This window comes from Falco peregrinus, chromosome 11 (assembly GCF_023634155.1).
Source record: "Falco peregrinus isolate bFalPer1 chromosome 11, bFalPer1.pri, whole genome shotgun sequence".
Lineage (NCBI taxonomy): Eukaryota > Metazoa > Chordata > Aves > Falconiformes > Falconidae > Falco > Falco peregrinus.
Window position 1 is genome coordinate 18387360 of NC_073731.1, and position 22469 is coordinate 18409828.

The 22469-nt window shown below is 44.1% G+C and overlaps 2 protein-coding genes across 10 annotated transcripts in view; one reads left to right on the plus strand and one right to left on the minus strand.

Annotated features, from left to right (window-relative positions):
• Positions 1 to 9190, minus strand: part of PPM1B (protein phosphatase, Mg2+/Mn2+ dependent 1B) — a 62368-nt gene extending 53178 nt beyond the window's left edge. For 5 of the 9 annotated variants that reach the window (XM_055815989.1, XM_055815990.1, XM_055815991.1 and 2 more), the window contains exon 1: positions 8404 to 8632. The gene's annotated coding sequence lies outside the window, so the exon portion shown is untranslated. Of the gene's footprint in view, positions 1 to 8403; positions 8633 to 9122 lie in introns of those variants that run through there. The other 4 variants (XM_055815992.1, XM_055815987.1, XM_055815986.1 and 1 more) reach the window with 2 other exon arrangements.
• On the plus strand, positions 7447 to 22217 carry LOC114012563 (uncharacterized). Its single transcript, XM_055816474.1, has 6 exons — positions 7447 to 7739; positions 9061 to 9208; positions 17787 to 17889; positions 19082 to 19154; positions 20221 to 20303; positions 20502 to 22217. The coding sequence occupies exons 1-6, from the start codon at positions 7447 to 7449 to the stop codon at positions 20819 to 20821; spliced, it is 1020 nt and encodes a 339-aa protein (XP_055672449.1). The 3' UTR covers positions 20822 to 22217.
• Positions 22218 to 22469: the final 252 nt, after the last annotated feature.

Here is a 22469-nt window from a genome sequence, read left to right on the forward strand (position 1 = left end):
TGGTAAGTCAGTTTGATACACCTAAAGGTAGCAGTCCCACAATTACCGGGTAACGCTCACTAAAGGTGCCTGTAAATCCCACCTTTAATTAGACACTGTTAATAGCCTCCTTAGAGGCATCACTTCAGTTCTTACTGAAGACACCCAAAGTGAGGCATTCGTTGAGCCTTAACACACTGGGGCTCTGTTGAGCTAGATGGAGCTTCTTTGCCTTCTAAGATGTAGGACCAATTGCTACCTAGGAGGGGAGTCAAGTCAATGTACTACCTCTGCTACCTCTGGATTCAAGTTTTACAACAGCTGAAATAAAAGAAGCATTTCATGTTTGTCTTGAATACACACACTAAAGAAGAGTACCCTTTTCCTGAGAAATCAGCAATAAACAAATTCTCCAATGCCCCACAGAGAATCAACTTTAAGTTAGACAGTAGAAACCAGCACCTGCAACTAGTACCCTATCTGAAGTGAGGTCCTGCGCACAAACTAGTATGCAGAGCACCTTTTGATCAAGATGAGATTTTCCTGTTGGGAACTAGAAAAAAACCCACCTACTTTATTACTATACGAGGGAAACAGAGCAGGAGCAGAAAGGACACAGAAAGAAACAGAGTAATATCTGTGCTAGATTCACCTTTCATACCTTTGCTGAAGCTTTCTGAAGTCAGTGCTTTGAGTATAGGCCCACTTAAAATAGAAGCAAAAGGAACAGTATCTTCAGCTTTATACACCCAAGACAGAACTCTCAGAACTCAGCCGGCAGTACTACATAGCTTCAGTACAGTACTTATCTGCAAAGTTTCAAAGCACACTACAGTTGCAGCAGTTTTTCAAGGTCACAAGGGTAATCACAAACCCAAGTCCCTGCCCCCTCCAATTCCTAACCCACTACCCTCACAATCCCACCTAGCTGTACATCAGAGGTTTCAATACATCATTAGTTTTCAAAACCTTCATTCACTTCTCTCCTAGAATCACAGCCCAAAACTACCGTATGTGGTACCAGTGTGTATTACAAAAGGTTGATATACATCAAAGGCAACTTTAGACCTGTCTACATTTATTTAAAAGTAGTTTAATAAGGATGTTGGATACTTTCAAGAATTTTATCCATCCTATGGAGACAAGATTTTTAGCATCCCTTAAGAAGTTACCATCAGGAACATAATCTCCTATTTCAGATATGCTGCCTGAAACATTGGGGAAGGGGGGGAAATATCATCTCTATTTACCACTATTTAAAATTTCTTCCAGAAGCTAAACAAGAGACAGCATTTGTGGAAAAAACCCAAAATACAACCTCAAGACACCAAGCTACAGTGTGTGTCATTCCCACCGAACACCCACCCCCCCAAAAAAATACTTTATTGAAACTGGCCACAATTCAGAAGTTAACACAAGGGTAAATATTTCAGAGACAATCAGGTCCTATGAATTTTGTGGAAATACAGTTAGATCAAGGAGATGTATCTAAACTAGTGCCCTTAAGGGCCAGTGCAGCAGGAGCTCAGCTATGTTACTAAAAACAACCTCCCATACAGGACAGCAGGACAGATAGTGCCCCAAACACATGAAAATACTTTCAGAGCTCACAATGCAGTATTACCCAGAAAAATCCAACCACAAGACACAAAGCCACAGGAAGTCAGGCTTCATAACCTGTTGCTCACACAGCTAGTTTCATTCTTGATTAACTGAAGTAAACTCATGAAAGAGCTACTTTCCAGAATTTATTGCAGTTTTAACACCAGTCATTTTCACACACAATTACAAAACTAGGGACAACAATTTGGAAATGGAAATTCAGTTACCACTCAAGATACACAAACAATCCTTACTCAGAGAGCAGCAAGACAATATCTGCAGTCCTGACAACAGCACTTGGGAGGCAGAAGGCAGAATCCAGCCCCCTGCACAGCTCAACAATCTCTGCAGTGCTCCAAGATTCAGAGACCCAGTCAGTACATCCACATTAGCACTTCAGTTTGGATCAGGAGCACACTTTCGAAGTAAGTCTGAGTCACCCCACTCACTGTGCTTTGGTTCACATCTCAGCGAAGTTTCTGAACATATAATCTGAACATCTCTGATTAACCGAAACCAAAACTCTGGCAAAACACCTAATACTCAGTAGTGTCTGAAGTACACGCGGTCCACAGAACCAGACTACAACCCATCTAAAGCCACATGAAGTACACACACTGTTGGACACCGAGTCTGCCTAACTCACAGCTTCACTCTACAATCCTCAATTGCAGCATATTGCTTGTTAATGTAAATATAATCAATGTGGCAGATATTGCCCATTCATTTGAGAGAGCCTCAAGCAGCAGTAACTAAACCCACATACTTAAGCTGCCAACACACACCTCATCAGCCCTAAAAAGAAAGGTTGCACTGTGAATTTTTGAGTGCTCCTTTTCCTGGAGTAACTATAGCAGCTGTGTCTCACCGCTCATCTACTTTTGCTTCTACCCCTTTACAGTTAGGAGTATCAAAAGCTAGTGGGATACATCTAGGAAAGTTCTCTGAAAAAGTTAAAAAACTTCCAAGATCGACACACTTAATACATTACCTACATACACTGTTTTATAAAACTTTAAAAAAAAAACACTTAAAAGGCAACCCACATCAATGGCTCCACTGTAGCTGCCAACAGGAAAGGAAGAGCAGCATGTGCTCAGTAATGCTTTATTATATTACTTGCACATCAGCTTAACCAAAGCTGCCCAGAAAAGAGGTTTTTTTGTTTCTGAACAAGCTGACTAACATAATATTCATTGTTACAGTTTTCCACTTGAATCAAAATATCAGTTCTTTACAAACAGTTCCATCATTTGGTATTTGTTCTCTCCAGTCACCAATTTTTCTTTTACTATACAAAATTTTAAATACAAAATCATGAGCTTTGAACAAATAATACCTGGCTTTAGCAGGACAGACAAGCTGATGAGAATAGGCCAAAGCAGTATTGTACGAATAAATTACAGTAAGTGCTAGGTCCTCTACTCAACAAGTCATCATCTTACTTCATTTACCTCCTTGATAAAAACAATTAATTCATATACTACTGAACGTAGAGCAAATCCAGCCCTGCATTGTTAAAGGCAAACTTTCTACATTGGGGTGTAGACAAAAGTAGGATTATTGAAAACAACATTTTCATGAAGACAGACAGATGCTCTCCTTTGTGACTTAACTGGAAGTTTGCGCTCATTGCCTTGTCATTACCATACACACTAAAGAACCACCATAAGCTCTCCAGCAAGCAGCCCAGTCAAACATCCTTAAGTGATGTTTGTGAGCTGAATTCCTGTTAACTCTTGTGAGCATAGACTGAAGCACCTAGTTGTACTATTTATTTGAAAGAATACTTAGTGAAAAGGTTACTTCCCATCAAAGATGCACAGAACCTACGCCATGAGATAGTAATGTAATAACATCATAAAATGACGCATTGAAGTAATGTTAATGAGGAAGTACTGGTGCATTAAAAAAAAAAAAGAACTTGAGCATGAATTTTTTCCTAACAGAAAAATACCTGAGCCTGAATATTTAGCCTGTTATCTGCTGAAATATGGAGTCTTCTTTTCTATCATTTTCTACATTAAAGCATCTTTGTGCCTTCTCCCCCAGTGCAGGCTTTGCTAAGAGCCAGAAGACTAATTTAACCTACGCTCATTGGCAAACCTTATGGTTTCCTCACGCCAATAATGCTTCAAGAAGTTGAGATGAGCTGAACTGCTCATCTCCAGAAATTGATATGAGCTACACCAGCTCAGTTATTTACAGCTTTTCAGACCAGTTTTCTTTTGCAGTGACATCACTAATTCTTCAGAATTTTTCTGCTTTAGCACATGATACAGGTACAAACTTGTACAAGATTTGCCAAATTTTAAGCACTTTGACCAACGTTTCCCATGCTAGTTATCTGCCAAAGACTGAAAGATGTCAGCCAAATAGCTGAGGAGTTTGCAAGGCTGTCTGCTAAAGAAAAAAAGTTTTGCTTAACTTTTTGGAAACTCAGAATCTTTGTTCTTGCATCAAGGATCTTTCATTGTCCATGCAAAGAATCTCTCTTTTCTGGCCATTGTTATTTGAATCTGGGTGACTTCTTTTTTCATTAATAACCTGCAATAACTTGTCCAGATCTTGAAATTAAATTCCCTGAAGGTCACGTGTGTAATAGTTATGTTGAAGACCAGGGCTAAACCAGACCCTTCATGAAGTTTCAGAAAACGCTTAGCCTGCATTCACACTGCTAACAGACAGTGAGAAGGAAGAAGCCACCATTCATGGCCTATACATCTATAAGCCAAGTCTTAAAGATGATCAAGCATAAACAATCAAAGCACGGAATGAAAAGAAGTGGTAAGTAGGGAAGGAGCCATGAGAGCAAAAAATTTTAACAGTTTTCCAAAGAAACACCACTGCTCTTACTGAGAAGACCAACATGCAGATCAAATCACCTGGGCTGCTAAAAGGCCCGGGATCTGAAGGATGCTTCTTCTTTTCCACTGAGAAGAGAAACACTAGTGCAGCACAGAATTCAGAGAGATGAGAAAAGTTTTGGACAAAGTAGCAAGAGTTTAAAAAAAAAAAACCCCACACAAAATAGAACATACTTGATACAATTATGGTGGTGGGCTAAAAGAATGAATATTAAAGACACAACTATGGACACAAAGATATGCGTGACCTGTTACAGTAATCCCTCTCCACAATTCACACATGAAGCCCTGGATTCTTTCATGAAGGCCTTCTCATTCACTCAGAGACTGTGGCTGAAAAGATGAACGGTTAACTAGCTATCTTTGACTGCTGACCAGAAAAGAACAGCTATTTACCACTTACTAAGCTACAGCAGCAGGCCTAAGTATTCCTACTGAACTGACATACACTACCCAAATGATCACTTTTAATTTTCAGAGTTTTTTTTTTAAAAAAAAAACACACCACCCCCCCAAAAAAACAACCAAAACAAATTCCACACCAACAAAAACCGACACTTACACCTAGGAATATTATGGTAGCACTTAGCTAGGTGTGCTGCAGTTTGCTTTATTCAAGATGGACAGTACTCCCTGAATGTTGTTCTACGTACAACCCCATCCCTTGCTGCAGTCTAAATAAACCCCGCTCCAAAGAGGGATATTAATTATTATAACACAAGTGCTTCACAGAAACAGATTTTTACATCCAATATTAAGAGCAGATTGTTACTGCCTTTCCCTTTTTGTAGTATGGAGGCAACGCATTCATGGAACAAATACTGCTTTCAATCACCCCCTCTTGACACTGAGCACCTTAAAAGACTATGTTCAACACGTTTAATTTCAATTGTGATGGATTTCTATTTAAGATGGGGTCTCAAGTTTATTAAGTCTGAAGCACACATTACTGATCACCATTGGAAAAGTTTAAGTGAACAATGATAATTCCACACCAGAGACAAGAAGGGAACTGGATTATCCAGGACAACTACTATGAGACTACTCTTTTCATTCTCCAGTTCCCTACCTCATTAACTGACCACCTCACAGCTACCACAATAAAAAAAAAATGGGTCCTACACGCTCTCTATACTATATTAATTCTGTTTCCCTCCTCTTGATTTTATGTCCCTTAATTAAATCATTATCTTATGTAACAACCTCCTCTAAATATTTGTGCAGAGCAAGACACGAGGGGCTGTGTAAACAAATAATACATACTATCACAAACCTGCAGAACACTGGATATACATGTGCAATTTTTCCTTATTTCCACCCAAGCCAAACAGCTTTCCTTTCTAAACGGATCATCTTTGCACAGATCTCTCACCCTCAAATGTTTACACACTAACCCTCTTTCAAACATAAGTGTATGGTCCAGTACAAAAGACTTCACACCTTTTGGACACATGCAATCAGTTAAAGTGTTAAGGTATATATAACACATATAATAAATACATACAATAGACACATCTGAGCACACACATATATGGGGCTTGTCTACACCATATTAAGTACTTTTAGTTAGCTGCTGACCCATCAACACCATTATGACTACTAGTTTTGACAAAAGTTTACCCTTTTCATGGTAAGTTCATGGACAACTCACCCAGTGGAAAAAAACAGAGCAAAATAAGGAAAAAAAAGCATCCTTCGCAGAAGCCCCTCGACTGTTCTGTAGTATCCCCTTTAATCTGATGATATTCTTAACAGTCACAAATTGCCGCATCTTCATTCACTTTGGTTTCCACTGGCTGTCACAACTATAAAATACTTCTTTCCATACTGACAGGAGCAAAGTATCCCCACAGGCTCCCACCTGCTTGGGACACACCTGGGACCCCAGACCCAGTTCATCATCCCTCCCGCACACCATTTCAACTTTTCATAGCCTCAGCCAAAAATGCCTGACTCCTCTCTCCATACACAGACTAGAGTTCCCACTAACTCAGCAATACGAAAACTCCAGTTTCCCTTTTGCACAAATACCATTCCCCTGATACACACATGTACACACAGCTTAATGTAATCTTCACCCTGTATGTGCATAATCCCCCCCCAAATTCATCCTACCCCCCCCCCCCCCCCGGCCCCTTTTCAAATGTACACAAGCCTTTCAAAGACTCCACCAGTCATTTCTACTTCTAAATATCCACCCCAGTCCCCTCACATTCTTACAAGCCGTGGCAACCCCTGGAAATTTACCCAGGAGTGCACTGATGCATAGACAGAAATTTACACTGTCTGACACCTGTCACAAACAGATACCTACAGTTCTACAGCTCCCCAGGACACGCATAGATTTTTCTCCAAACAGCACTATCACCACCCAAACACGTGGCATTTGCTACATGTTTTCCAATTTGTATCCCATGGCTCAACACAACAAACACCCAGCCTTTCAATTTCATCACAAGTGAGACAGCAGCTCCGAGCTCCTCTCACCCTCCCAGGGCACAGCCCAGGCTGCCTGTTGCCCTAGCCCACCTCAACATGCTCACCGAGCCACGCGTCACACAACTCCCAGAAGTGGCAGACAAACCAGCTCACACACAGTAAGAACACGCATGCTTCTCTGTCCACATACCATCCCATATTACACACTAAGGTCTCGCACATTAAGTCTAACCACACCGGCCACCACACAAAACGAGTTCAGAACCTTGTAGCAGCCTGTTACCACTGTGCCTGCGAGTTGTACATAGGCTTACCACCCAAAGCCTTCCTCTCCCCAAGGCTTTGACGCCAGCCAACTTACCACCTTACTTCTCACAACACTCAGAGGACTGTTTACCTATCACTCTTAAATTCAAAAGCCACAAAGTACTACTATTCCTAAATGCATGTGGTTTCACCCACCATCTGCATCCCCACGGTATAAACACATCCCTCACCCTACCACAGCACACAAAACAACGCGCACGCAGATTTCTCCAGCTGCCTCCAGCCCACCACAATGACCCCCTCCCTTCGACTAGCTACAAGTTATATTAAAAGCACAACCGCGTTTCTAGCCGCTGGGCTGGCGGAGGGAGCCAGCAAGGCCCGAACTAGGAGAGAGAAGCTCCTTCAACTTCTTTCCCCTTCCCCGCCGAAGGCGTCCAGGCGCTGCGCATCTGCCTGTGACTTCCCCGCCCCCCCACCGCACAGCACCAGCTCGTCACAAGCGCCCGGGCCTAACGACAGCTTCTCCCTCCGGCAGCGGGGCCGCGGCCGCAGCTCGCCGCCTCCCACCACCCCACCCCGTCGGTAAACACCGGGCCCCGCCGGCCCCGGCCCGCCACTCCCCCGGCCCCAGCCAATGCACGTGCACCGGCCCGGCCCGCCGGCCGCCCCCTCGCCCCACGCCGCTACCGGGCACGTCGGCCCCCTCCCCGCCCAGCGCACGGCGCTAACCGCGCAGGGCCCGGCCCGCCTGCTCCCCCGCCCCACAGGCGGCGGCCGGCGTGCGGGGCCCGGGCCCCCTGCCACCGCCCCGGCGCACGGAGGGAGGGCCCGCCGGCCCCCAACATCGGCCACACCGGTGAGCTCGGCCTCGCCGCCACTTCCTCACCGTCCCTCCCCCGTGCGCCTGCCCCGGCAGTCCCTCTGCCGCGCCGGGAGGCCGTGTCAGCGCTGCCCCGAGCCCCCTCTTCTCCGGCGGCGGGAAGAGGCGGAGGCCTGGCCTGCGCGGCGCCTGCCCGCTGCCCGGGGCGCACACGCAGCAGGCCCTCCCCGCCCGCCGCCCCTCCAGCCCCACGGCGCAGGCCGGCGCCGCCAGCCCCCGCGTCCCACGGCACGCGCGCAGGCCCTGTGCCACTCGGTAACACGCGCGCGCCAGGCCCAGCCCAGCCGCCCGGCCCCTTCCCACGCCCGGCCCGGCGCGGACGCGGCCCGCCCGCCCGCGCCCCACGGCCGGCCCTGACCCCCCTACCTGTCGGCAGACGAACGCCGGCGTCCCCCGGCGCCCGGGCCCCAGGCGGCCCTGCAGGGCCCGGCCCGGGTGAGGTGGTGGTGGGGGCCCTGGCTCGGCCTCAGGCACGGGCCGCCCCGCGCTGGCCGCCGCCGGCCGCAGTCGCCGCCCGCTCGCGCACACCGAGCGCCGCCAGCAGCGCGGACATGTTGGGAGCCCCCGTCCCAAAGGCCGCCGCAAGCCCCGCCCTCCCCGCCGCCCACGTCACAGCGCTCCGGGAGGGGCGGGCGGGGCACAGCCCCCGTCCCCGCCCCTACCGCCCCGCTGCCGTTCCCGGCCGGGGCGCCCCGCGTTCCTCCCAACCCACTGGCTGCCGCTGCCGTCGCTCACGCCGTCCCGCCCCCCCCGGTGGCCATTGGCCCTCTGCCCTGCAGGCCCTACCCTTCCTCGGTGTCATTGGTCGATCAGTTCGCCGCTCACCCGCCAGCCCCGCCCAAAAACTTTTTCCTAATTGGGCCGTTCCTCTCTGCTTTGCTAATTATTGGCTACGGCTCTTGTCAATCAAAGTGCCACTGCACGCAGTCGGTCTTTCTCCGCACCGGGTTTTGGTGTTGTTTTTTTTATTTTTAATCCGGCCTCGTAGCCTGGGCAGGACTGACGGAAGCGGCTGTCAACGAGGGCCCTTGCCCCTCCCAGCCTCCCTCCCCCAGCCACATCCTTTCCCTCCCGGCGCGGTTTGCCTGCAGGCCATTGGCTCTCAGCGCCGCCAGTCCCGCAGCCTCTCTCGCCCCGGCCGCCGCTTCGCGAATCGGGCGTGAATCGATCGGTGGGTGCCTTCTCCTGATTGGACGTCGCCCCTGCCAATAAAGCGGGGCCGGCGGGTGCTGGGGAAGGGCCGGCGGACGCCGACGGAACCGCAGAGCGCGTCCCGGCCCGCGCGCCGCTCCGCACGGCGATTGGCCGTGGGGCGGGCGAGGAGGGGCAGAGACGCGCGACCTCCCCCGCGGCGAGCGGCGGGCAGTACCCGTATGTGCGCGCGATTACATCACCGGCAGCCAATCGGGGGCGCGGGGCCCGTCTCCTGGTCGTGGGGGGGCGGGGCGGGGCCTTGCTCCCGCCTGCGGGAGCCGCTGCGGCTCGGGCGGCCGGGGGGCGCGGCGGGGGGGGTGCCCGGCCGGCTCGGGGGGGTGCAGCTGCCGGTTTTGCAAAGGACGGGGGCGGAGGGGGTGTCGGGTCTCGGCGTTCCCTTCTACCGGCGGGGCTCGAACGGGAGGGCGCCCCCCCCCCCCCGCCTCAGTGGGAGGCTTCTCAGGGGGCCATTTCTGCCGCCGAGCCCGCTGGGGGAGCGAACCGGGCACCGCACCGGGACCGCTAAGGCGCCGCCTGAGGAATAACGGCAGCGGGGGAGGCGGCCGCTCCGGCCCCTCGGCCCCGCCGGCTGCAGCGAGAGCCGCCCCGCGGGAGGCCCGTTAGCCTTTGCCGAGCCCCGACACAAAAGCGTTTGTTCGGGAAGGACCGTGCCAGTCCGGGTGACGGCTCTTCAGCCCGCGCCGTTCCCATCCCGGGCGGCGGGCTGGCCCGGCGGCTCGGCCCTGCGGAGGGACCCCGCTCCCGCCTGGCCCCGCAGCCCCGCTGCGGTGGCTGCGCTGGGGCGCTGCAGGCCATCCTGGCAAAGCTAAATGACAGGGAAATGCCGTCCCTGCCCTGGGCTTGGATACACCGCCCGTACAAGCAGCGCACACATTCTCACACAAGAGCCTGCTGCTATCCCCTTACGTTTCTTCCCCACACACTTTACACATCAGGTGAATGAACCCTTGTCACAAGCAGGACTTGAGATCCTAAGTCGAAACACGGTTTATGTAGCAATTTTTATTTACACGTCTGTCTCTTCTGGGGTGTTTGCAAGGAGCTGGCCCTGAAAAAGATGGGAACTTTCCCTCAGGAGGTGGCATTCTCTCCCCCTCTTCCACATCGCCACGCTGGGGGGTGATTTTTCCCAGCTCTCCAGGGTTATGTCCGCGGTACAGAAAATACCGCGCAGCTTTTGGCTGTGAGGCCATCGGCACCGCCACTCACACGAGAAAACCCTCTGGAGGCACTTTGAGCTCAGGTGACTGATGCAACTGCAGCTCTAAGCGCCGAAGCTTTGCTTTCTGTGGGTTTTAGTGCGTCTACTCCGCCGTGAGAAGCTGGGAAAGGTCGCTCCCGTGTGACGGTGCTGCTTCCACAGCCCTCGACCTGCTGATGGAGTTGATTGAGAATGAAACTTAGATTGCCTCAGCACAGGCACTCGTGAGCAAGCTCAGAAACGGCCAGAACGCTGAGGCTGCAGTTAGCCTTCTGTCATAGAAAACTTGCTCATAGACAAGCTAATTTGAGTGCCCAGACCCAGCTGCCAATCAACCTAGTTAACTTAGCAGTGTCCACATGATCTGGGACTCAAGATGCTTTTATATATCTAGCTAGGGATTTTTTTTTTCCTCCCCTTTCCCCAGGCTTATATCTCATAGTCATTTAAACACAATTTATGTATTATTACAGCAATGACAAATATAGCTAAAAATGACTATATTTTCGGGTTGATGAATGTAAAATTCATTCAGTCTAGATACTGCTTGGACTTTTAAAAGTGTTTTTATTTCAAGTGATTCACCAGGAATTTTTTGAGAGTTTGTCATTCTTTAAAGTAATGGTAAATCTTGCACAGATTTCAGCAAGTACAGAACTGGGCTGTAGTTTTAATCAGGTCTCTGTTTACACCCCTTACTTTGCTTCTTGGCTGCCAGCCAGAGAGATACCATAGGTAGCATTAGATAATTTTGCTCAGTATGACCACGGTATACTCAGCTGCTACTGAGTCTTCCGTCTCATTTACTGTAGCAGCCATTCTTCCCGCAGGGACTACTAAACAAAAAAAATGTACAGAAATACTGGAGGAAATCACAAGTTAGTCTTTCAGTTCATCCAAACCTTCTGACCCTGCCTTTCTCCTTGCTTCTGGGTTGAACACTTTTGTTCTTATCCCCTTCATTTCACCTTCAGCTTTAACTGCATATATCACCTTATAACAAATTCAGAAAAAACAAAACACTTCCTTATCATATCACCTCGCTACCAGTATAACCTTTACAGAATTGACTTCCCAAAATAATGTTACCCTACATTATCTCTAAAGTAATAAAACATGTCCCCTATTGCTTCTCAAACATTACCTGCTTAAATGTTAGAGATTAATAAAAATCCACACCACGTGCACTAGTCCTTAACCCAGCACAAACAGCACATTCCTAGTCACTAGAAAATGCATATCTGGCTGGTTTATGTGGGCTAAAACTGAACAGTGGCATTGCTCAAGAGCTGTGTGTGGCAATAGGCAAGTAGCACAGTGACAGGCAGCAGGGGTGGTGGGTGAAGTAATAAGTAGGAGAAATAATGGTTGTATGTGGCAATGTGGAGTTAATGGCTAATCTAGGGATTTTGTACTTTTTCATGGCTGGCCCAGTTAAGCTTCATCTAATATTACTACAGCAGGATATTTGTGAGAATACATGTGTGTTGGATAGACAGTCATGTGTGCATGCCTGAAAGTGTGTGCATTTGTTAACACATACAATGTCTGTCTGATTCTTAGTGGTGATGAAAGTATCTGTGAACTATAGAAATATTAACCAATAAATGGGAAGTAGATTGTACAGGATAAAGACAATTTACAAATTACTATATTTGATATGCACTTAAGAGAAATGAAAGTGAATTCTTAACATAAAGAGTTTTTAAAATGGCTCTTTTTTTTTTTTAATGTTCTATTGATATTAGTAAACAGATCTGTCCTTTTAGGCGTAGTTGTTGATCACTCTCAAAAATTTGTTCAAACAAATGAACTGTAAAACAGGTCTTGACAAAATATCAGTAACTTTGGGAAACTACTCAATCTGACAGTGTTTTCACATTGTTATCTCAACTTTTACCTCTGTTTTTGAAAAAGTTAACTTTTCATCTGAAGCATGTATCCAACTAATGTTTTAACTGGCCTTCACACTGGTTTGACCACAAGTGGCAACTGCTCTAGTTTCACAAGAAAGCATTCTCAGACACTGAGAATATTCATGGTACATGAGCATTTTTTATCTGCAAAGCAAACAAACGCATTTTCAGCTGAGTAACTTCCCATGGAAATTAATTCACTAAAAAACAGTAGTTCAGTTCTTCGCCACTTCCCTGCATACCCCTTTCTAGATTACACCATCTGTGAAGAAAGGAAGGAAATCACCACAGATAATAAGGTCATCATCATATTAAGAAATTAGTAGAGAAAATTTGGAAAGATTCATGTAATGTTTCACCTTGGGTTTTGCTCAAGAGGAAGAAGGTTAAATGCCAATACAGCAACGGGGAATAGGAAGAATGTGGGATGGGTAGCAAAGAAAACGTCACAGATACAGAGGCAAAAAGCAAGTAATGTTACTGTGTCAAAATGAAATAACTGAAAAGTGGATATACTATTTCCAGCATTTTTTGGGGAAAAAAAGGACGACTATCACAAAACAGTTCAGGACATCCCCCCTGTGATACAAGAAAACTCATGGACTTCCTAACTGAAACACGTGGATTAGAGAGGATTTGCAGCTGAGGAAACACAGAACTAAAGATGGATAATAACATGGTAGGTTAAGGAAGCAATGTTCTGCAAATAAAACATGGGGAACAAAACAGCTCGTAATTTAGTTCCAATGTATTTTTGGAAAAGATGGTTATAGAATGTTTTGAGAGGAGAGGGATGTGAGATTGTTACAGACCCCTGAAGGGAAGTTTCTGAGGTAGCTAAAAACTCCATATTATTAAAGAGATGATACCGCTTGGATACAAAGAACCAGCCAGTGAGTTTTCAAATTCCTGGTTAACAGTTTGGGGTATACATGCTACTCATAATTGGAGCTGACATTCTGGACTGGGGCAGTCAATGGATTCCTCCTCCAAACTGCCACTAAGCCTGCAAGAAGTAAAGCTTTTGCATGGTTCAGGAATGTGCCCTTGAAGGCCTGACTGTAGATAATAACCTTGGAGTAAGCCATCACAAGTTGTGCGATCAAAGGTAGGGGTGAAAGTAAGAACATACTCAATTTTAGAAAGGCAAGCTGGGCTAAATGAAGGGGCCTGGCAATAAAATCAGCTTGTATGATGAAAACAGAAATCTGAATGTGGAAGAAGCCTTAGGTATGTTGAAACCAAAATTGCTAATTCCATTGGGATTCTGTATCCCACACAAGGCAAAAATTTTTACAGGTAGAGGCTTTAAGGCGTAAGTGGAAGACAAGCGTCATCGAGGGAGAGGTAAGAATTATAAGCAGAGAGCATATAACAAAACAGGGGGGGGGAAATGGTCTGGTTCAGGAAAGATCTCAAATGTCAATGTGAGAATGAAGAGAGAATTTACCTGGAAAACCAGGTTAATTTAGACCTTGCATATGATATCTAGAAAACCAGCAAGATGTTATCCAGCTATGGCATAATATTGTAAGAAAGAATTGCTGTTGCTTTCTGGTGAGGAAGAAGTGGGGTTTAGAGATAGTCTACATCTGATTCTACAACTAAATGCATATTTTGGCTCAATTTTCAGTAAAGATGGTGATGTTGAACACAGGGTTAGAGGGCAGGATGGCTAATAGCTAGGAGGGAAAGGAAATTGCTGGTATCACATCTAAGAAGAAAATAAAACACAGGCTACAGCCTCTGGGCAGGAAAAACAGATAATGCCCATTCCAGAAGTCAGGAAACAGTGTCAAATGAAACCGTTTGTCTCATAGTAAGCTTTTTAAAGTAAGTATAGCAGGAAATGAGAAAGCATAATGATTGTTTACAAAAGGTGGACCTTACCAGATTAATCTAATATCTTTCTTTGATAATATCATTCAACTTCTACATATGGGAGGAGATGACAGGAATTAGCAGAGCAGTACCAGAGACTAATGGAGTTGATGGACTATCCATAGAGGATGAAGTAAAACCTAATGATCAGAGGTGAAGTATCTGAGTAAATTTTTCCCTTTTATCTGCCCCCCACCAAGATCAGTTTTGGAATAAGCCTATTAGACATTTTCCTTAATGATGGACACAAGAAGGTGGTGAGAAATAGATTTGCAAATGACCCAGTGCTTGGAGGTACCAACAGTAAGGAGAACTAGGAAACCACACACAATTAAACTGATGGAGAAATAGAAATGCAGTTAACGTCAAGAGTATAAAAAGCAAGATCTTTGAGGATTACTGTCAGAGATTTCCTCTAGCACCTGGGAGCTCATCACTTCAAAAAGATGATGGAGGAGGACTGAATATTCTATTTTATCACAGCATGATATGAAATGCCGTTCAGTTTCAGCATTAGAATGACAAATGCAATCTTAAGCATGGCTGAGCAACAGGTTAACTGCGTGCACACAGGCCCTTAATTGGCAGTGTGGAAGTACTTACTCGGAGCTCCACACAGGCAGCCATAAGCTGGCTTTGGGTTGTAACAAACTGAAGGGGCTGATGTGCCATGATTATTTCTGTGGCCTTCATTTGAGCTTTGTTCATGTTGTTAAATTGGGTAGGGACAACCAGCCACAAGCTGTCAAGCCAGTTTGTAATTAAGCCGTGACTTAGCATGGCTTAATAAGTTACTACTCCACAGGCAAGCTGTAATAACTGCCTGTATGCATGCTCCCAGCCTGTCCAGCTGCTGAAGCAAGATGTGTTAGTTTAAGCTACTATATGCTGCTATAGCATCCTAGCTGATAAGCAATGATTTGCTTTGGTAACCCAATCAGTTGTGATCATACTTTTCCTCCATGCTACTAGGAAGCTCAGAACTCAATGTAGTATTGTAAGTGGCACAGGAGGTAGACTAGAAGTGTTAGTTTTGTTAACTTCTTGCTGAGATGGCTACTTTCGCAGTCTAAAATTTTGCTAAACATTTTACCTTGATGTTAGAATAGCAATTTTTGCTTACACTACTCTCACCCATTATCCCTAATATGTTTTCTTCATTATTACTGCCCTGTTTTGTTCTTCACTGACTATCTGGACTTCAGATTACTTTTTCTACTCTTTGACTGAAATATTTTAAGAGATCTTAAAATGCTATAAGAGTGGTCAAAAGCGTAAGCATTATCACTGTATAGTATTTCTGTTCTTAGCTTGTAAGCTTATGTTATTGAAAAAGTCAATCAAATTTGGCTAGCAAGCCTTCTTTTAAGCTTCACAAAATAGACAACTTCTGGTAACAATATCCTCTGTTTTCAAACATCTTTCAAATGCTGCATCGATACAAAGTTATACAGTACAGACCATTCCAATGAAAACTCAAAAATAAGCATGTGATTAAAAAAGAAACAAATTTGAAATCTGAAGAGATTATCATTAAAGTATGCTGCTATTAACTGAGATATATCACGGTCGATGCAATTCCACTGCTACCTTTTCCTGCCCACTTACACATGTTCTAAGCACATCTCTAGTAGTAATCTAATAACAATTTAACAGCTTCCTACTTAATCTTTGTGATATTTTTCTAATTCATATTCACCATTAATGTTTAGTCACTGTTTTACCCTTCCTTACTGTAACTATGACAAGTAATTGCCTGGGAGTGGAAAAGGTAGCTTCATAAAATCAGGGACACTTTATACTTTCACACGTGTCCATTCACCATCTTTTTCTCCCCATTGTTGAGGGAGAACAGCTTGAGAGCCCCAGTGAGAGATGGGGCTAGTTACACACGTTGTTCTTATCCACAATGGGTAAGAAAAGCTGCCTAGAATGGGGCAACACATCAGGCAGAAGCAATCTGATCTGTGTGAATGGTTGGTATTATTCTGTGGATGTTTCTAGTGAGGGCATTCTGTTAAGATCAGCCGAGCTGTTAAACTGGAATGGATGTGACTCATCATCCTTCTGAGGGGAAAAACACCGGCAACCAAACCATGCACAGCACGAAGGGTTGTCGGAACACACAGCTCAAATGCTAACAATCACCAAAGTGGGTCTCGAGAAGATTTTTTTTATTTTTTTTTTTTTTTAAAGACTGAGGGGGAAAAATGTCATCTTTTGACAGAAACTTCATGCACATCCAGTAGGTCACTGAACTTTTTCCTAAAGAACTGAACTGCAGCAGGGGCTGTTGAGTAATTTATATATGCATGTGACTGATGAATACCACTTTAAGTAGAAAGGAAAGATGGCAAGAAATCAAACAAACCAAGAAAAGTAAACCCACAGCAAGGGAAGGGCCTCTTTCTCTTAAAATCTGTTAACATCTAAACAACTCTCTCTGGTATCCATCCCGGTGCTGCATAACCCCAGAAGGAGTGTCCTAGTAGTCCAGAGCTGCAGATGTGAGTGGTTGTGAACTTGCCAATGGAAACAATTGGTGGTGACTCGGTGAAAGAGAGTCACCAACAGCAAACCCATCCGGTAAGGTCAGCAGACTGCACACCAGCTTGCTGGGAGGTAAAGCTAATCCGTGTGATAGGCAAGAGGGATAACGCTGACTCCAAATGGAGCCCCTCACAAAAAGGAGTTAATTCTTCCTTCTCTGCATTTCTGTAGGGTGGTTTGATAGGTGCTATCCCTGACCAGTGGCCCGTGTCAGACACTATCACATTGCAGCCATTTCAATTTTGAGCTCTGAACAAAGATCTTAGCCTTCTGCGTGCCAAATCCAGGTACATCCCCTGTTCAATGCAGTATCCACTGTTTAAAAATTAGCATTTTTAATGTTGAAACATATAAGCATGTAATGAATCTTCACAAAGAAAAGCAAAGCAGAATGTAGTCCAGGTTCCATGTTTTTATTTATTAAGTTTGTTAGTTGTTTTTTTTAAATTAACAGTGGGTTTTTTTGCCAATTATATACTAACAGACAGAACAATTGTTTTAAGGTAAGTATGTTGTATTTAGTTTCAAAAGTATTGTTGAATCCTTCTTTGTCCAGTCATTAAATCCTTCCTAAAAAAGAAAATGTCTGTATTTCTTACTAGCATATCCACATGGAGATTATTCATGACAAGGGTATTAATTTATATAAGCTGTTCTTCTGGCTTCTGGAAATTATATTACTGTTGGGACAGAAAAAGAAAAAATACCCCACTCAGATACATTCTCACCATGGTGACCTACGCGAGAACTGTCACAACAGATGCTGCTGATGCCACTACAATTTCCAGAGCTCCTGCTGTTCGTTGTTGCTGAAGAGAAAATCCACTGCCCTTCACTGCACTTAAAGCTCAGTGAGATCAGACTGCAGCTTAAAGATAATGTTCACACTTTACTGTACATCAGTATCAAAGAGAAAATGAGATGATCAAAATATGCCAACTATAATAGTAGTGTCAACGTTAAGTATGCTGTGTTCTTCCTCCAAGGTACCGAGTGCTCTGACTCCCTCCTGTTTCAGCAAAGGGAAACTAGCCCCAGGATCACAGCCTTCGGTTCAGCTCTGCTCAAGCCAGAGCGCCACCAATCTTGGTAAGAATACACGCCAGGGAAGAAGTAGAGGATTGGTCCTGCTCAAGGAAAAAAATAAAGTTTTTGAAACAACTAAAACAAAGTAGTAGTTGTAGTTATCAAAGAGAAAATATAAAATATGTTGCCTTATGTTATAAAGAATAGACTCTCTGCACAATGAATATTATGAACTCTGTTCCCAACTCCACCAGAGGGCTGCCAGCTAAAATAAGGAAGTTGCACAGGTCCTTTTTGCCAACAGAACTGCTATGTCAGTGAAGTGCGTAAAAGCATATCTTTTTAACAGGCTACCTGTTACTCAACTAAATAAGTTTATTTCAAATTATTAGAAAATAATTTCTAATCAAAGATAATCTAAAGCTAGTGAGAAAAGGATAGTGGATTTTAAATGGGAATGTTCAGCTTCGAAGAAATTAATGAATTTTATGAATTTTACACTATGCAGTACAAAAATGAAACAAACCTACCAAAGTTGTGGTGATAGGACTTGACAGTTTAAAAGCAGTATTTCTGAAAGTGAAAGGGCTTACAGAAGACCTCCGATTAGCCTGCTCACTATCAAGAAACTCTGGCATAAATAACAGAGAAACTGCTGGGATATCTATAATTAACCATGGCTAAGGGAATTAGAGTTGGAAGTTACTATGGCAGTTGTAAAGCCTCTGATATGATAAAGTGAGGAAATAAGAGGAAAGAAAATTATTTGAGAAAATGCTCCAGACCCTAAACTGATCATCGTTATTAGTGACATGCCATGTGTGAACTCTATGAATAAAGTAATCCATTTTTCACAAGCTGCGAGGTTAGGGTCTAATGTACAGTTGATAGTTTTATTGTATGTAATTTATAAGATCTTAAAAAGCCATGAAAAAAGGTTCATAACAGAAATTATACTGTCTGGGAAATTGACACCCAAAGCAAATTATGATTCAACTGACTGTCTAAGCAGGAAGGTAAATCTAAGTTTGGAAATCGATGTGTCAGAGGACCACCATGTATTGGAGACATTTCAGGTTGAGATAAGCGTAAACATGTCATTTGCATTCATCTAAACAGCTCAGGTTGATCAAAACTACCATACAATATATTAGTTTTCTTAAACTGAAGGAAGCAAGGGAAGGCAGATGATCCAAAGAAACGTTCTGAAGTTCAGCCTCCCTTGCACTAAGCAGTTCCCTCATACTTTGGGCAGAGGCAGGCGGAAACCAAACCAAGAAGTACATCCTGAAGTTCAGTTGTACCAGCTCCTTGGCTCCCAGAACAAGGTAAGTATTGAAATTGGATTTTGTTTCTATACTTTTTGGTTTTGTGTTTAAGTGTGTTTCCATTTTATATCAGAAACTTAACTGTTGCTTTGTTAGCATAATCTTTTTTTTTCCCTTATTTAACTTTGCCTGGTGATTTCAAGTGACTGTGGCAAGCACAAGGCACTCTTTCTGAAGAAGCATCAAATCCAAATGAATGAGTTGGCACACATACCTTTTAGGATACTCACAACCCAAGAGAAATTTGAGAAATCAAGGCATTTCTTAACAAATAGCAAGAGTCAGTGTTACACTAGGGGGAGAAGTCTTTCCAGTGGGGCATTCATTGACCACATGAGATTGCACAGTTGCAGGTGCCAGAGATTAAATCTCTTGGAGTTGACACAGTGCTCTAGCACTACTGAGGATGCAATGTATTGCAGGGAAGGAGAGGTGAGGCAAAAGAAGAGGTGGAACTCCAAGACAGTCAAGCAGGGAACTGCAGAGTGTACAACTGCCATGATAAGCCAAGTGAGGATCTTACATCCAGAAAAAGATTCAAGAAATGTAAATATTACATTCCATTGCAAAAGGGTGTAAGAACAGTGAAATTCCGAAAGCTAGAAAAGAAAGAATGACAACAGACACTGGAGAGTACTACTGTGCAAAGCTCTTCAATGGTAACAAGCTCAGCTTTTTCATAAAGTGTTTGAAAAAAATAAATTGAGAGGCTCCACAGCTGAAGTATAATAAATACAAAAGTAAGTACTTAGTGGACACTGCCAAACACTGCTGGCACTGTAATATCACAGTAGGATGCTTAAAACTGGATCCCAGCAGTGTATAAGCTATAGAGATACAGAAAAACCTCAGTGCCAGTTTATTCAGCTAGAGAGGGACCTTTGGATACAGGCTTTGCAATCATGTATGTTTATCTAAGATAGGCCAGTGTTAGCTGAAACACCATAAACTGCTTATTTGCATTGCTAGACGAGGCTTGGAAAATTTCACTCCTTGAAAAAAACATTACTCTTTCAATTATTAGCACGTCGCTATTACATTATCATTATACTTTTTTTCAAATCAGGAGTAAAAGAAGAAAAGATACAGTATTTGCAGAGACACAGAAAATAACAGGGGCATTCGGCCTCCAGTGGCTACGACTACCAGGTTTGTTTATTCAGTCTATGGCCCTCTGGAACAGGCTGTAGGCCAGATGACTTGCTTTGGTAGTGGCAGTAGCCTACTTACCACCTCCCTGCCCAGTAATAAAACATGGGAAGGACCAGGGCCCCTGAGAAAGACGGCTTTTAGAAACGAGCTACTGTCAGAACAATTAATCCAGTAATCTGTCTTTTCTCCTCACAGGTCTGTGGCACCGCTTGGAGAGGAGGATACCAACAGCAAGCTGTCCGAATTACTTGGCGATACTAATCTACTCTCAGCTTCTGTATTTCTTGGGTGCTTATCTCTTCAGCATGGGAAACTTGCTGCAAGCGGCCTGTTGTTTACATTCGGTGATTATGGCACTTCCAGGCAGTTGCCATGTCCTGCAGCAAAGGATGGACCACAGCACGTGGCCCTCTGCTGTCACTAGGGAAAGGTGTAGCATCTCAGATGTGGGCATCTGCTGCAGAGCATCTGACAGGATTTCGGCAGAGCAGAGTCCTTTGTGCATGCCTGTTTGATAGAAATTACCAATGGTCTCAGATGAAATGTAGACTATGACTGGCAGTGCAACAGCAAAAGGAGGAACGTTAAAAGGCAGAACATATGGGGACCGAGGTAGAAAAACTTATTTCAACTTGTATTCAAACCCTGTCATACAGCTACGTGGTTCTCCTTGTAACATGCCCCATTACATACAAAAATGTTAATGGCCACTGAGGGCTGAAGTAACAAAAAGAAGTTATATCTATTGTCAAGCACATTTAACTCAAACCACAAAACCAACAACTTCTGAATTCTAGTGACAGAATTACAAGGAAGCGCTGTGTGAACAAAGATGCAGGCAGGAAGGTGTGACTAAAGACTTAAAAGTCTGGGACTTTTGTTTTCCAGAAGCAAAACAAAGGACTGTACAGCCAAAGTACAAGGAAGTCAGTGAAGCAGAAACCACAGGGGATGAAGTGTCCACTCATCCAGCACTTTCAGATTTAGAGGACAGGGCAATTTAGCGAATCCCAGAGATGAGAAGACAGAATCATAGACAAACTCTTGCAGATTAGAAATCATGCCTGACTGACTGCAGAAGCAAGAGAAGTAACACACACAGCCCCAAAACACTGTCAAAGCTGACATACTTTTGAGAAATTACATGAATTCCCAGAAAAAGAAGGAAGGGTACATGGCTTGGGGGCATCAACTGTTCTTTCAGAATACTGGAAAGGTGGAGAAAAGACTAGAGACCTCGATCAATTTACTGAAGCATTTGATCATGTTTTCAGGGAAGATACATGCATCTCATTTTCTGTTGCTTAAACATTCATTAGTCATTTAGTCAGAAAGAGTTTAAAAAGCAAATCATGCAGGAGTAGTCCAAGCAAATTTTTTTTTCTAGTTTTTACATAGAGGGTAAAGAATCTTGGAGTGAAGACAAGGCTATCTTAAATCCTGATCTAACATATATATGAGTCTGTATTAAAGAGTACGAGAATGAAGAGAAGCATTTATTTGGTTCCAAGAGAGAACCTCACTCGCATTCATCTCTTCAGTCACTGCAGCTTGTACTGCAACAGGAATTACTTTTCAGGCTGCTACATCACATCAGATTTTGACCAGAACTCCAAGTGAAACAAATAATTGGACTGATGATGTTCCCACTAAAGTCCACCATACAATTCCTATTTATTTCAGAAAAAGCAAAGTCAGTCTGAAGGTATTTGTAGTAGAATTTGAAGAACCACTTTCACACCTAGTTTTATACCATTTAATTCTGTTGACTTCTGTGGGGTAACACATGATTTTTCAGTCTTAAAAATAAAACCACAATAAGGTCAATTTGTCTTTTTATTAATTATTCATTGCCTAAGCCTAGGGACTTATCGCCGTTGAGGCCCACATGCACTGCTGCTAAAGCCATAGCAAAAAGGCAGTGATTATGTATTAGGCCTTTAGGTTCATAGCATCAGTAAATTATCACTGCTTTATGTATTTGCAATGTTTTCAGACAGACCTTCATACTTGGAAAGTACAGTTGTACTTATGCACATTATTTTAAAGATTTATTTCAAAGCATTCTGCAAAACATAATCTGAGCACACATTTAATAAGACATAAATACAAATTAAGGCAACCATTGAAGAAGTGTATCTGTCTCTGTAGTTAAAGCCTACT

Excerpts from the sequence above, each read along its gene's own strand:
- LOC114012563 (XM_055816474.1), top strand. The coding sequence starts at position 7,447 with ATGACCCCCTCCCTTCGACTAGCTACAAGTTATATTAAAAGCACAACC. Across the intron at positions 9,209-17,786 it reads AATCGGGCGTGAATCGATCG|GTACCGAGTGCTCTGACTCC; the intron begins GTGGGTGCCTTC and ends TCTTCCTCCAAG. Across the intron at positions 19,155-20,220 it reads TCCTTGGCTCCCAGAACAAG|GAGTAAAAGAAGAAAAGATA; the intron begins GTAAGTATTGAA and ends TTTTCAAATCAG.